The 13,144-nt window shown below is 45.3% G+C and overlaps 2 protein-coding genes across 2 annotated transcripts in view; both read left to right on the top strand.

Moving 5' to 3' along the window:
- The window catches only part of PLAG1 (PLAG1 zinc finger), a 44,174-nt gene extending 34,250 nt beyond the window's left edge, over positions 1–9,924 (top strand). Inside the window, exons 3-5 of the mRNA XM_049781916.1 lie at positions 3,719–3,817; positions 7,513–7,866; positions 8,668–9,924. Of these exons, the coding sequence (XP_049637873.1) occupies positions 7,631–7,866; positions 8,668–9,919 (1,488 nt within the window). The 5' untranslated portion in view covers positions 3,719–3,817; positions 7,513–7,630 and the 3' untranslated portion in view covers positions 9,920–9,924. The remainder of the gene's footprint in view (positions 1–3,718; positions 3,818–7,512; positions 7,867–8,667) is intronic.
- Positions 1–13,144, top strand: part of LOC126020452 (epidermal retinol dehydrogenase 2-like) — a 185,798-nt gene that overhangs the window by 122,857 nt on the left and 49,797 nt on the right. The window lies entirely within an intron of this gene.

The raw sequence follows: 13,144 nt of genomic DNA, 5'->3' as shown, positions 1-13,144 counted from the left end.
ACTCTTCTCTTTAATTATTGTTTTTATGTACGTAAAGTTGCCCTGGGAAACAAAGAGTCTTTCTAATGCTAAAAAAAACATTAGGAAGGTTTTCTGAAGCACTTTTTGATCTTATAGTGATTTGAAATATGTAACCTATGCATTTTTCACCAGGCTTTATGGTTTTTCAGGCTGAGGCATAAAAATGTTAATTATTAAAGCAAAATAACCAGTTCTTGGGGGACAAGAAAGAAAAAAAATCAGATACATATTGTGCTGCAGACATTTTAAAAAATAGTAGTTACAATACTATTTAAACAAGCCTCAGAGGTTCAGAGAGAGTGGAAAGACGTTTTAACCGGGCACATCCATGTTCAGGCACCACTGTGTAGAACCCAAAACTAGATCTGCCCCACCAAAAATAAGCTTCATTAATTCTTTAAAATAGATACATAAGATTGTGAAATGTGGCTCCTTTTGGGGGGGCGGGTTGCACACTTTGTGGTGCTCAGAGTTTACTCCTGGGTTTGTGCTCCAAGGTCATTCTATTGGTGCTCAGGGGACCATATGGGATGCCAGGGACTGCATGCAAGGCAAACCCCCTACCCACTGTGCCCCTATTTTTTATTTATTTTATCAAGCTAAATAATAATGAACCCCGTTCAGCTCCTGACTCCCTTTGTTTGGGAAAGTAATTAGCAGGACATTGAAATGATTTGGCCATATGTCAGAACCCATAATAATTAAGAGTAAATTTAAGGAAATCAACCATGACTTAGAAATTGTGTTTTTGTTCAAATTAATGAAAAATATGGCTTTTTTTAGACTGTAAAACGTGTAAAGGGTAATTTGTAGACATTTCAGATTGAGATACATTATTTTACACAAAACTGGAATACTTCGATTCTGAATACTTTATATTGTAATTGCCAAAGACCAAGAAAACCTGTTCTCATCTTAGAGAGCCATAGTAAAATTTACATGAGACAGGAAAAGAAGAAAACTGTGGGCTTGGGGGTGATCATCAGTCAACTTTGGTTTTAGATTTGTTTTTTGTCAACCCATATCCTCTTCCACCATTTTAGTGATGACTTTTAAAGCATTGAAAATGTACTTTGCCAGCTGTCTCGATTAAAAGAAGCCTTTTGAAGTCTCTCTTGGCGATATGTTTCCTTGTTGGGCCTTACTTGGCAGCTTCGAAAGAGAAGTACCTGCTAACTGCACCCTCTTTTGTCTTTGTCACTTCTATGTTGGTTTGGTAGCCTGTGGTAGAGTAAGAGTGAAATGGGGATCTAAGAAACAGACCCTTGTCTGCTCTCCCTTGGCTTCCACGCCCTCTCACTTTGCTTTGGCAAAGGTGATGAAGGGACCACTCAGGTCCATTGAATTTCAGGTCGAGGCTAGAGCTGAGAATGCTGCCCTCACAAGGTATTGCTGTCACTCGGGTGACTTAATGCGTACAAGTGGGCTTCCGTACTCTTATTATTACCCCACCCAAAACTCAGTAGGTGCCTGGGTCAAGTAAGTATTTACAAAGTTTATTCTGTTATTTTGCAGCTTTGACGTCCAGTTTTCAGTACTTCCATTTATGCATGCCCTGTGCTTTACAAAAAAAATGGAGCGCTTGTTTTAACTTTTTATAATACTTTCCAATGGCCTAAACCTTAATTTTTCTTGTATTTCAAGCTCTGAGAACAACGCTGCTTTCAAATATATCCCGTTTTCTGTAATGATGCTTGAATGTCCCCTATTTCATATCTTTAAAGTATGTTAGCATGACATCTGAAAAATTTGATCGAGTTTGTGTCTAAGACTAACACTTAAAATTATTTTTCATTAAAACATTAATGATTAATACTGTATTTGTTTGAGGCATTGGATTTAGATTATTCCTCTCACATTCTTGTGATTATTTCTCAATATTCATCTTTAAGAATTCAAAATTTACTAAGCTCTGTTTCTTAGATACCTGATAACAGATAATGCTAATAAGGTTTTTATCCTTTTGACTGTTATTTTACTTGCACAATCAAGAGTTATTATTCATTTTGGTTTTATTCATTTTGGTTTTGGGGTTTTTTGTTTTGTTTTGTTTTGGTTTTGGTTTTTGGTTTTGGATCATACCCAGCAACGCTCAGAGATTCCTCCTGACTCTATGCTCAGAAATCGCTCCTGCAGGCTCAGGGGACCATATGGGATGCCGGGATTCAAACCACCGACCTTCTGCATACTAGGCAAACGCCTTCCCTCCAGGCTATCTCTCTGGCCTCAATTTTATTTATTTTTAATGCATGTTCTTATCTACAGAAGATGATGCAACTAATTGGCCTTTGTTTACTTGACATTTTTTTTTTTTTTTTTTGGTTTTTGGCTTTTGGGCCACACCCGGCAGTGCTCAGGGGTTACTCCTGGCTGTCCGCTCAGAAATAGCTCCTGGCAGGCTCGGGGGACCATATGGGATGCCGGAATTCGAACCACTGTCCTTCTGCATGCAAGGCAAATGCCTTACCTTCGTGCTATCTCTCCGGCCCACCAGTACAGGTTTTAATTCTCAATAATCCTCAGGCTACTGCTGTATATTTTAATCTTTTTTTTTTTTTTTTTTTTTTTTTTTTTTGGTTTTTGGGCCACACCCGGCGGTGCTCGGGGGTTACTCCTGGCTGTCTGCTCAGAAATAGCTCCTGGCAGGCACGGGGGACCATATGGGACACCAAGATTTGAACCAACCACCTTTGGTCCTGGATCGGCTGCTTGCAAGGCAAACGCCGCTGTGCTATTCTCTCCGGGCCCTAGTTGACATTTTTGTTATTAGTTTTTTTGTTAACAATGACTACCTGAAACCAAATGGTGCTTTCTTCCTCATACTCTTTTCTTCCTGTAATAAGCCTGTTTTTCATTTCCCCACCATGCCTGTGAAGCCTGAATAGCAAGCACAATCTCTGTTGCATTTCAGCATCTTTGCATATTTTGAATTGGCAGGTGTTACAGTAATGGAAGTACAGTGCAGGGTTGCTGTGGGACATATGTGTGCAGCGTGGGTGTGTGAGTGCTTCCGCTAGAGACTACTGTTTGTTGGTGACTGGCATGCTCCTCCCAATAGAGAGCACTGATTTGTCTCTTAGGTAATCTCCTGAGCATACTGAAATTGTGATGGTCACTTTACAAATAGGTATCCTAATATCCATTTATCTTAGTAGACAAGTCTAAGTTAAAAAAAAAAAACGAATGGAGGGGCTGGAGAGATAGCACAGTGTAGGGTGTTTGTTCGCCTTGCACACGGCGGATCCAGGACATACAGTGGTTCGAATCCCAGCTTCCCATATGTCCCGTATGGTCCCCTGAGCCTGTCAGGAGCAATTTGTGAGTGCAGAGCCAGGAGTGACCCCTGAGCACCGCTGGATGGGACCCAAGAGCCAAAAAAATAAAATAAAAATGAAAAATGAAATGGAATTTTGGAACTCAAAAGGGAAATCATTCAGCATCACAAAATGCCTTCTATATGGATTTTGCTCTTTCACCTTTTATTTTCACATCTATTTAGTCTTATAAATGTGCTTCGAACTAATCAATCAGCGATTGGTGAACATTAATGCATGACCCTGCAGCACAGTTTGGACTGAAGCATGTGCCATGAAACTGCAATTCTTGGTCCTTTGTTTTCTATCATTTACTTACCAGTTCCTTTAAGAGACTAGCCCACCATTGAGCATGTAGTCCATTCTGATTTTTTCTTTCCTAGATTGGCCAAAATGGGAAAGACTGGATTCCACTCTCTTCTACGAAGAGTCAATGGAACTGGCTAAGATCAAGGTCTCAGGCTTTTTCCATCTGTCACCAGGTAGGCATGGAGCAAAAATCACGACCGTTTGTGCATGTGCCTTTATAGGACTGTATTTAATTTAGTAAAGATGGTATAATTAATGTGGGCTTTCATTTGACTTTGAATTCAGAGTTGTATATTTATAATGCACCTAGAATGTACTGAAATTTCATAATATTTAAGATAAAAAGTATTACTAGCCATTAAGAAATTTCAGCTGGTCTCAGAAAGTGTAATATTTGAAATCTGCAGTTCTTCATTGCTCAGCATGTACACGAAAGATAACAGAATTGGAGCCAGAGCGATAGTACAGCTAGGAGGGCAATTGCCATGTTTGAAGCTGACCTGGAAATGATCAGGGATTATTTCTGGTTCTGCATTCTAGAATTACTCTAGGTCGTGCTCGGGAAGACAAGAGATCAAACCTGGGTCAGACATATGTAAGGGGAGTATGCACCCTACCGGCTGTTCTATCTCTCCAGCCGAGAAGGAGATACTTTTAAAGTCCTTACGACTCAGACACTTACTACCAGAGGGAACATAAGATGTCAGCATTAGTAATGTCAATCAAATCAGTTGTATCATTGTCACTTTTGTAGTTTAGGGAGACTGTAGACATTTTGAGCAGCAAAAAGGAAGGTCTTTCATGTCTCTACTTGCTGAAGAAAGAAGCGTCCACAGATCCAACTCCAGTAGCTACCAGATTTGATTGAATAATTACTCTGTATTTGGCCATTTAATCAACAGCTTCTACACTAAAATGTTGTAGGACCTACTGTCATATGTACTTCAGTGTGTTTTGTTTTGTTGTTTTAAAAAGGCATTTTGGGGCCAGAGCAATAGCACAGCGATTCAGTAGGGCGTTTGCCTTACATGTGGCTGACCCAGGACAGATCTCAGTTTACTTCCCAGCATCCCATATGATCCCCTGAGCCAGGAGCGATTACCGAGCACATAGCTAGGAGTAACCCCTGAGCATCACTAAGTGTGGGCTCCCCCCCAGAAAAAAGGACTTTAGAACCCCTTCAAAAATATAGCTGGAATCTTCAAATAGTGTCATGCATCTAATTTGTCAGGTACATGTCAGTCTTATACCAAAATACATGATGGGGCCAGAGAGATAGTACGTACAGTGGGTAGAGAGGGCATTTTCCTTGCATGTGGGCTGACCCTGGTTTAATCTTCAGCATCGCATGTGGTCTCAGGAAAATAGTGAGGAGAGATTCCTGCGCATAGATTCAAGACGAAGCCCTGAGCATTGCTGGATGTGGCTCCAGATCAAAACAGATGATCTTGAGGGAATATAGCTAGTAGGGCATTTTGTTTGCTTTGCATACAGCTAACCCAGGTTCCACCTACATTATCCCATATGCTCCTCCAAGCACACTAGGATTAATAGGAGTACAGAGCCAGGTTAAGCCTAAGCCTTGTGTGTGGCCCCTTAACAAAACAAACATACTTGATATTTTTTTAAAAAGGTTTTCTTTACTGGGTATAAAACTAGGATGAGGGCCCAGAGAGATAGCACAGCGGCCTTTGCCTTGCAAGCAGCTGATCCAGGACCAAAGGTGGTTGGTTCGAATCCCGGTATCCCATATGGTCCCCCGTGCCTGCTAGGAGCTATTTCTGAGCAAACAGCCAGGAGTAACCCCTGAGCACCACCGGGTGTGGCCCAAAAACCAAAAAAAAAAAAAAACTAGGATAAAAAATCTATCTCATGAGTGCTGAATTACAGTCATGTTGTCACCTTCCATTTTCATACCATTTTAAAGTTACCCATTGTAAAAAGAGGCCGCAGATACTGTTCTTTCTGTGTCCCTTAAATGACACTATTATTCTAGCATTCATGAACCTCAAATCATTTAAACTCATTGATATCAATTTTGTATCTTAGGGGAGTTGATTTTCTTACTCCGGTGAAATACAGTTGTGAACATTTGCTATTTCTTGTCTATGAATTTTCAGAGGTTCTGATCAACTTAAAATTTCTATTTGAAGAGCCAGAGCGATAGTGCAGCAGTAAGGCATTTGCCTTGCACAGGGCTGATCTAGGACGGACCTGGGTTTGATCCCCGGCATCCCAACCAGGAGCGATTTCTGAGCGCAGAGCGAAGAGTAACTCCTGAGTGTCACCTGGTGTGGCCCAAAAACAAACAAACAAAATTTCTATTTGAGTATTCATATCTGCTGTCCAATTCATATACATTTTTCTCCAAGAATGAATTGAAACTCTGTAACACAGCATTTTACTATACTCAAACATCTCTTTGTTGCTGTACCCTTGTACAGGTACTGTGTTGTGAGCCAGAAATTCCACTGTGTGTGCTCACAGGTTTCCGGTATACCAGAGACTCAATTCCTAAGTTCTTGGGGACAACCACTTCTGGCCCTTGTCTCTCCCTCGTGTGCCCAGCACGCAAAATTTCTCTCCTAAGATGTGAAAAAATTGAAAGGAAAATTATCCAACCAAATCAATCTATCCTTTGAGATTACAAAGAGCCAGGACTTTCACCTAATACAACATCAAAAACGTGGGGCTTGGGGATAGTACCACAGGTAGGACCTTTACCTTGCACGTGACCAACCCATGACATCCCATATAGGTCCCCCAAGCTTCCCTAAAGCAGAGCCAGGAATAAGCTATGAGCATTGCAGGTATGCCCAAAATTAAAAAAAAAAAAAAATTAAAAATCCAAAACTTCACCCTTCAAGGGCTGTATAGCATGTAGGGCATTCAGCTGACCTGGCATCCCATATGGTCTCCTGAGTCTACCAAGCATGATCCCTGAATGCAGAGCATGGAGTATACCTTGAGGGTGACTGGCCCCAAAACAAAACAAACATACTATTTGAGATTCCATTCTCTTTATGAAGATAAATGAGCTCTCTGCTAAACTCAGAAATACACTACTGGTAGAAACAAGGAATTTTCGAGCCAGAGAGATAGCACAGTGGTAGGTAGGGCGTTTGCCTTGCATGTGACTGACCTGGGAGGGAACTGGTTCAATTCCTGGCATCCCCTATGGTCCCCCAGCCTGCCAGGGGCGATTTCTGAGTGCAGAGCCAGGAGTGACCCCTGAGCACTTTTGGTGTGGCCCAAAATCAGTCAATCAATCAATAAAGTTCAAAAAAAAGAAGCAAGGATTTTTCACTTTGGGGGCTGTGTTCAGTTCCTGCAGACCACCTGTGTCTCCATGTAGCACTATTTCCATAGATTTACAGTTCTCAGGGTATCTTTTGGCGTTTTCTTTCAAGTGTGTATTCCTATTTTCCTGTAACACGGAGATTTGATTAGAATCAGGACACACAGCTCAAAATTCTTTTTTGAGCTTTCCAATATCTGCAGAGACATTTTTATGTTGTCTCAGTCCTATTTACATTCTCCATTCCCTTGTGTAACGTGGAGCCTAGGAATACTTTTTCAGGACCATGTTCCAAGGCTTCCTGAGCGTTCACAGAATCCCTCCTGGTTCCTTCCCCAAGGGCTAGCTCCTCAGGTGGAATTCGAGAGTCTGTGTCGACTGTTCATCCTGAGCAATGCGTGAATATGTTTCTTGGCGAGTGTAAAGAACCCCTCAGATATTACATCAGACCAGCTGAATCCGTTCTATGGTTGCTTTTTTTTAACTCGAAAGCATCACGTAACAAATTAAAAAAAATTTTTTTAATTAAGTTTACTTACAAACTAGTTGTTTCTTTATTTTTTTTTCCAGTCCCTTTTTGCTTTCTTTTCCGACCACATGAAACCTTGAGACGCCACCTAAAGCTAAATCACTTAGTGGAGTTGGGCGGTCCCCAAGTGTGCGGCAAGAAGGCCTGCCTTAGGCCGCGATGGCCACTGTCATTCCTGGTGACTTCTCCGAAGTGAGAGAGACCCAGAAAGTGGGGAAACGTAAGCGCGGTGAAACCAAACCCAGGAAAAACTTTCCCTGCCGGCTGTGTGACAAGGCCTTTAACAGTGTTGAGAAATTAAAGGTCCACTCGTACTCCCACACAGGGGAGAGGCCCTACCAGTGCTCGCAACAGGACTGCAGCAAGGCCTTTGTTTCTAAGTACAAATTGCAAAGGTACTGACTCTCCTTGTCTCTCAGCTTCTGCTTTCTTGTCGTGTTTGGCCGTGCAGGGCGTCGTGAATGTCTGTGTCTGTGTCCACGTGTCTCGGCTGGACTGGCGGAGGAGGTTGTGTTTGCGTAGACTCACCTCTTAGACCGTAGCGGGGCGCAGGCTGCGGATGTGTCTGGTATCTTGGGAGGTCTTCCTTCGCTCCAAAGCAGAAGTCCATCAGTCCGTCGAGATGGGCCGCATGGGAGCTAGCACTCTCCTTGGCCTGCCCGCAAGCAGTGGCGCCGGGAGCAGGGCCCGGCCCTGCCCCGGCCGAGCATCTCTGCAGTCTTGCCGCTTGGCTGTTCCTCTGAGCAGAGCCCGAGCCCCAGGCAGCTAGCTGGCCGGCTCAGGGGCCGCGGCCTGCGCCCGAGCTCTGCTTGCCGCCTCGCCTCCGTGTAGCGTGTCCTCTAGCAGCGCAGCGCGGCGCGGCGCCCCTCGGGGTGAGGTAGAGGCCCGGCCCGGGGCTCCCGGCCGTCGCGTGGCGTGGCGTGGCGCCCCTGACCCCTCTGCCCGGCCCGGGGCTCCCGGCCGTCGCGTGGCGTGGCGTGGCGCCCCTGACCCCTCTGCCCGGCCCGGGGCTCCCGGCCGTCGCGTGGCGTGGCGTGGCGTGGCGCCCCTGACCCCTCTGCCCGGCCCGGGGCTCCCGGCCGTCGCGTGGCGTGGCGTGGCGTGGCGCCCCTGACCCCTCTGCCCGGCCCGGGGCTCCCGGCCGTCGCGTGGCGTGGCGTGGCGTGGCGCCCCTGACCCCTCTGTCTGTGTTCCAGGCACATGGCGACGCACTCGCCCGAGAAGACGCACCGCTGCAGCTACTGCGAGAAGATGTTCCACCGCAAGGACCACCTCAAGAACCACCTGCACACGCACGACCCGCACAAGGAGACCTTCCGCTGCGAGGAGTGCGGCAAGCACTACAACACCAAGCTGGGCTTCAAGCGCCACCTGGCCCTGCACGCGGCCACCAGCGGCGACCTCACCTGCAAGGTGTGCCTGCAGGCCTTCGCCAGCACCGGCGTGCTGCTGGAGCACCTCAAGTCGCACGCCGGCAAGGCGTCGGGCGCCGCCAAGGAGAAGAAGCACCCGTGCGAGCACTGCGAGCGCCGCTTCTACACGCGCAAGGACGTGCGGCGCCACATGGTGGTCCACACCGGCCGCAAGGACTTCCTGTGCCAGTACTGCGCCCAGCGCTTCGGCCGCAAGGACCACCTCACGCGCCACATGAAGAAGAGCCACGGCCAGGAGCTGCTCAAGGTCAAGACGGAGCCCGTGGACGCCTTCCTCGACCCCTTCCCCTGCAACGTGGCGCTGCCCATCAAGGACGAGCTGCTGCCCGTCGTGTCCCTGCCGGCCAAGCCCTTCCCCAACGCGCTGCAGCTCAACCTCTACAACAGCCCCTTCCCCGCCGTGCCCAGCCCGGGCGCGGCCCACCAGATGCTCACCACGCTGCCCCTGGGGGTGCCCTGCCCGCTGGACATGGACACCGGGCGCCCCCCCCACCACCTGGCATTCAAGTACCCCTTCGGTTCTACCTCATACGCCATCTCGATCCCCGAGAAAGAGCAGCCCCTCAAGGGGGAGATCGAGAGCTACGTGATGGAGCTCCAGGGGGGCGCGCCCCCCGCCCCGGCCGCCCAGGACTCGCAGGCCTCCTCCGCGGCGGCCAAGCCGGAGCCTCAGGTGTCGCCCCCGGAGGAGGGCGCCGGGGACCCGGCCCTGGCCAAGAGCGCCCTGGCCATCAGCGACCCGCTCAACACGCCAGCCTTGGACTTCTCGCAGCTCTTCAACTTCATCCCGTTGAACGGGCCCCCCTACAACCCCATCTCCGTCGGGAGCCTGGGGATGAGCTACTCCCAGGAAGAAGCGCCTTCCTCGGTGGCCCAGCTCCCCCCGCAGAGCCAGGATTTGCAGGACCCGGCCAGCGCCCTGGGCCTGGGCTCCCTGCACTCGCTCTCCGCGGCCTTCACGAGCAGTTTGAGCGCAAGCACCACGCTACCCCGATTCCACCAGGCCTTCCAGTGAGAGGCCCCGACGAGGGCATTTGGGGGCGTTTATTTTTCTGAAAAGATACGCGTATAGACCTGCCTTAGAGGAACCTTTTATTTTAGTGCCTACGTTAAAAGACAGTAAGAGAATCTCCGCTTATCTTCACTAAGCCAGTCTAAAGTAGAAACTCGCTTTTTTTTTTGGAAAAGAGCTTCAGAGCCATTTGTCATGTTTACCTGGGTGTTTTGGGCCTGACTCACTGCCAACGGCCAACCTTTCACATTCTTTTCAATCCAGGAGCTTGATTGTTACTGGTTAAGTCTTACAAATCCCTCTTTCAGTTTTCCGTTTCTAAAGTTTTGTCTGGTGACAAAACAGTGGCTCTGCCTTATGACATTTGGCTGCTTAGTAAGTTTGCAAATGAATGTAAATGTCTCATATAACCCGAGAGTTTTTTTTTCCCAGATATTTTACACACCTCTAAATGGATTCATAATCAAACATTACAGATGAATTAAGGTTCCACTTTAGAGAGCGAACCAGTATGTCTATTTTTTTTCTATTGTTGTTGGTTTTTTTCTTAGGTATACCATCGCTTCAGGTCAGTATATTTTTGAAGGCTTGCTGTTGTCGGCTTCAATATTTTGTCTTTATTATGTGCATCTAAGAAAACCAGGCCTAAACACAAAGCACTAGTCTTTATAGCAAAAAAGAAAGACTCCCACACAGGATCCTGCGTGTGGCTTTCCATGTTAACACCAGAGCTGACCTGAGGTTAGTTCACAGGATCTTGTGCCATGGCGCAGACGTGTTGCTTCCTTTCCTCTTTGTAATGCTAATAACACATGGCATCAGAATCTCCAGAATAATTGTACAGCTCTTTTTTTTTTCTTTTTTTTTCTTTTTTTTTTTTTTAGTATTTCTAACTTGTGGCCAAAGAGTGGGTCAAGTCTGGCTAGCAGATTTGTTTTGTTTTGTTTTGTTTTCGACCGTCCACAGTTTCTCCAGAATCTCAAGGAGACAGATGTGAGGGACCCTGCCCCCCAGAGTGCGATTTCTCAGCAGCACAGGGCGGGTGAGAGAGATCTCCAAGCAGAAAGACAAATATGTGAAGCGCACTGTTCAGTTTGGGGGCTCAGCTAGGTTTCAAGTCCCAGTTGCTGAGGTTGGAAATTGGACTCGAGGAGAAAAGCAAAAAGCCTCACCTGACATCACTCGCTGATGTTAAGAGGTTTCTCTTAAGAGTCAGCAACAGAAAGCTAGTCTTGCCCCCGTTGTATCTTTCTTATTGATGTTCACTTGTCTTTCCTTGGCTGTTTTCAGAAGAATTTTAAAGTTAGATGCCTTAGTAAACTCTTTGAGGAAGAACCACAAGTTTTAAGCAGCTGAAAAATCTATACAGTAAAACCCCACTTTCACACGTCTCTGAGACATGAAGCAACTGTTGCGAAGAATTTGTGGGGGGGGGGAATAGATAAGGTCAAACCAGCACTGTTTTAGTTCTCATTGACACAATAACCAAGGATATCATATCACTTCATAAAAATCACTTCAGCAGGATTTCCTCCTGGTAGACAAACACCATAATCTCAAAGATCAAATGACTCTATTTGTCTAAGTCTTGGCACGTCAGCCGAAAAAGCCTGGTCTGTAAGCACTTGCTAACACCTTATTTGGGGACCCTATTGGTGAGGGGTGGGCACGGGAGTGGGTTTATAGAAAACTATATGTCTCTTTTAAAAAGAAGATAAAGGAAGAAAAATATTTTTGAGCACTCATTAGCCTAGACAGAGGCTTTTCCACCCTTATATAGGGCCAATTCTCACTGCAGATTGCAATGTTTACCCAGAATTTCTAAAAAATGAGTGTAGATCACTGAATAGAATACATTATTTAAAATATTGGGGGAGCAGTAGAATTTGTGGAGAAATGTACATTGTAATGATGTAAATGGGGGTTTCACTATATATTATAAATATATATATAAATATATACACACTATATCGCACTTCATAGAGTCAAAAGTTCCTCTCAAGGAGCCTCGGCTCCTGATATTTTATCATGCTCCGATTATTTTTTAATCCTAGGAGCAGTAGTTTTTTATACTTATATATTTAAATTTATTATTAAAATTACATTTTATTAAAAAAAGTGTGTTCCAAAGGCATTAAAATTATATATGTTAAGGAGATGCGTTAAAAAATAATTTCTTTTTCAAACCGCTCCTAAGCTTTTGATTAGGAGAATATTTGCTCTGAAAGTAGGCTCTTAGCTCGCCTTCGGTCCTGCTTCCCATTGGTTTCTGTGAAACAGATTGCTTACCTAAATCACTAGTTGAATGATTAGTGTTCAATATTGCTTTAATCACCATTTTACAACAAGGAAAAAGAAGTTTGGTGACGGAGCACATAGAACTAGAAAACCTATTTTTTTAAATAGTACAACACTCACAAAGAGCTCTCATGTCTGCAATTTGCTTAAGAAGTCAAATCAATGGGGCCCGGAGAGATGGCGCAGCGGTAGGGCGTTTGGCTTGCACGTGGCTGACCCAGGACGAACCTCGGTTCTATCTCCCGGTGTCCCATATGGTCCCCTAAGCCAGGAGCGATTTCTGAGCACAGAGCCAGGAGTAACCCCTGAGCGTTGATGGGTGTGGCCCAAAAATAAGAAAAGTCAAATCAAGGAAACTAGGCGTTGGTCATGGGAGGCTCTATTTCACTGCTAATGAGAGATTAAAAGGGAGTACCAGAAATGATGAAACAAAGCACTGTGGAATTGGGGGGTGAGTGCCTTAAAGGTAAATATTGTGGGTTTTTTTTTTTTTTTTTGCCTAATTCCCACTCTGCGTGGAATTTAATTCCGTGGAGGCACATCTTTTAGGGCACGAGTGTCAAAACTGGCGTCTTCATTTCTTAACAAACACTTGGCCTGATGCTGCCCCACAGACTTGAAAAACTGCTTCCAAGGAAAAGGGAATTTGGCTGTTTTGTTTTTTTAAAATCGACCAGAGAGGTCACTAAACCCTTTTTTGAGAGAATTTTTATTAAAGATGCAACACACTCGTGTATTTTAATTGCACACGATCTGACAAAATGTCTCACAAAATTGGCTCCGTTTGGGTTTTTTGGGTATTTTTTTCCCTAGAAAAAAAAAGAAATGATATTTGTTTCATGTCAACTCCATGTAGTTAAAAATTACTCATTTTGTTTTCATTTTCTGGTCCTGAGAATTATCATCCTAAGTTTCTGGTAGTGCCTTTGC

Source organism: Suncus etruscus, chromosome 10 (assembly GCF_024139225.1).
Source record: "Suncus etruscus isolate mSunEtr1 chromosome 10, mSunEtr1.pri.cur, whole genome shotgun sequence".
In the NCBI taxonomy this organism is placed as follows: domain Eukaryota; kingdom Metazoa; phylum Chordata; class Mammalia; order Eulipotyphla; family Soricidae; genus Suncus; species Suncus etruscus.
This window is presented reverse-complemented; position numbering and strand designations above follow the sequence as displayed.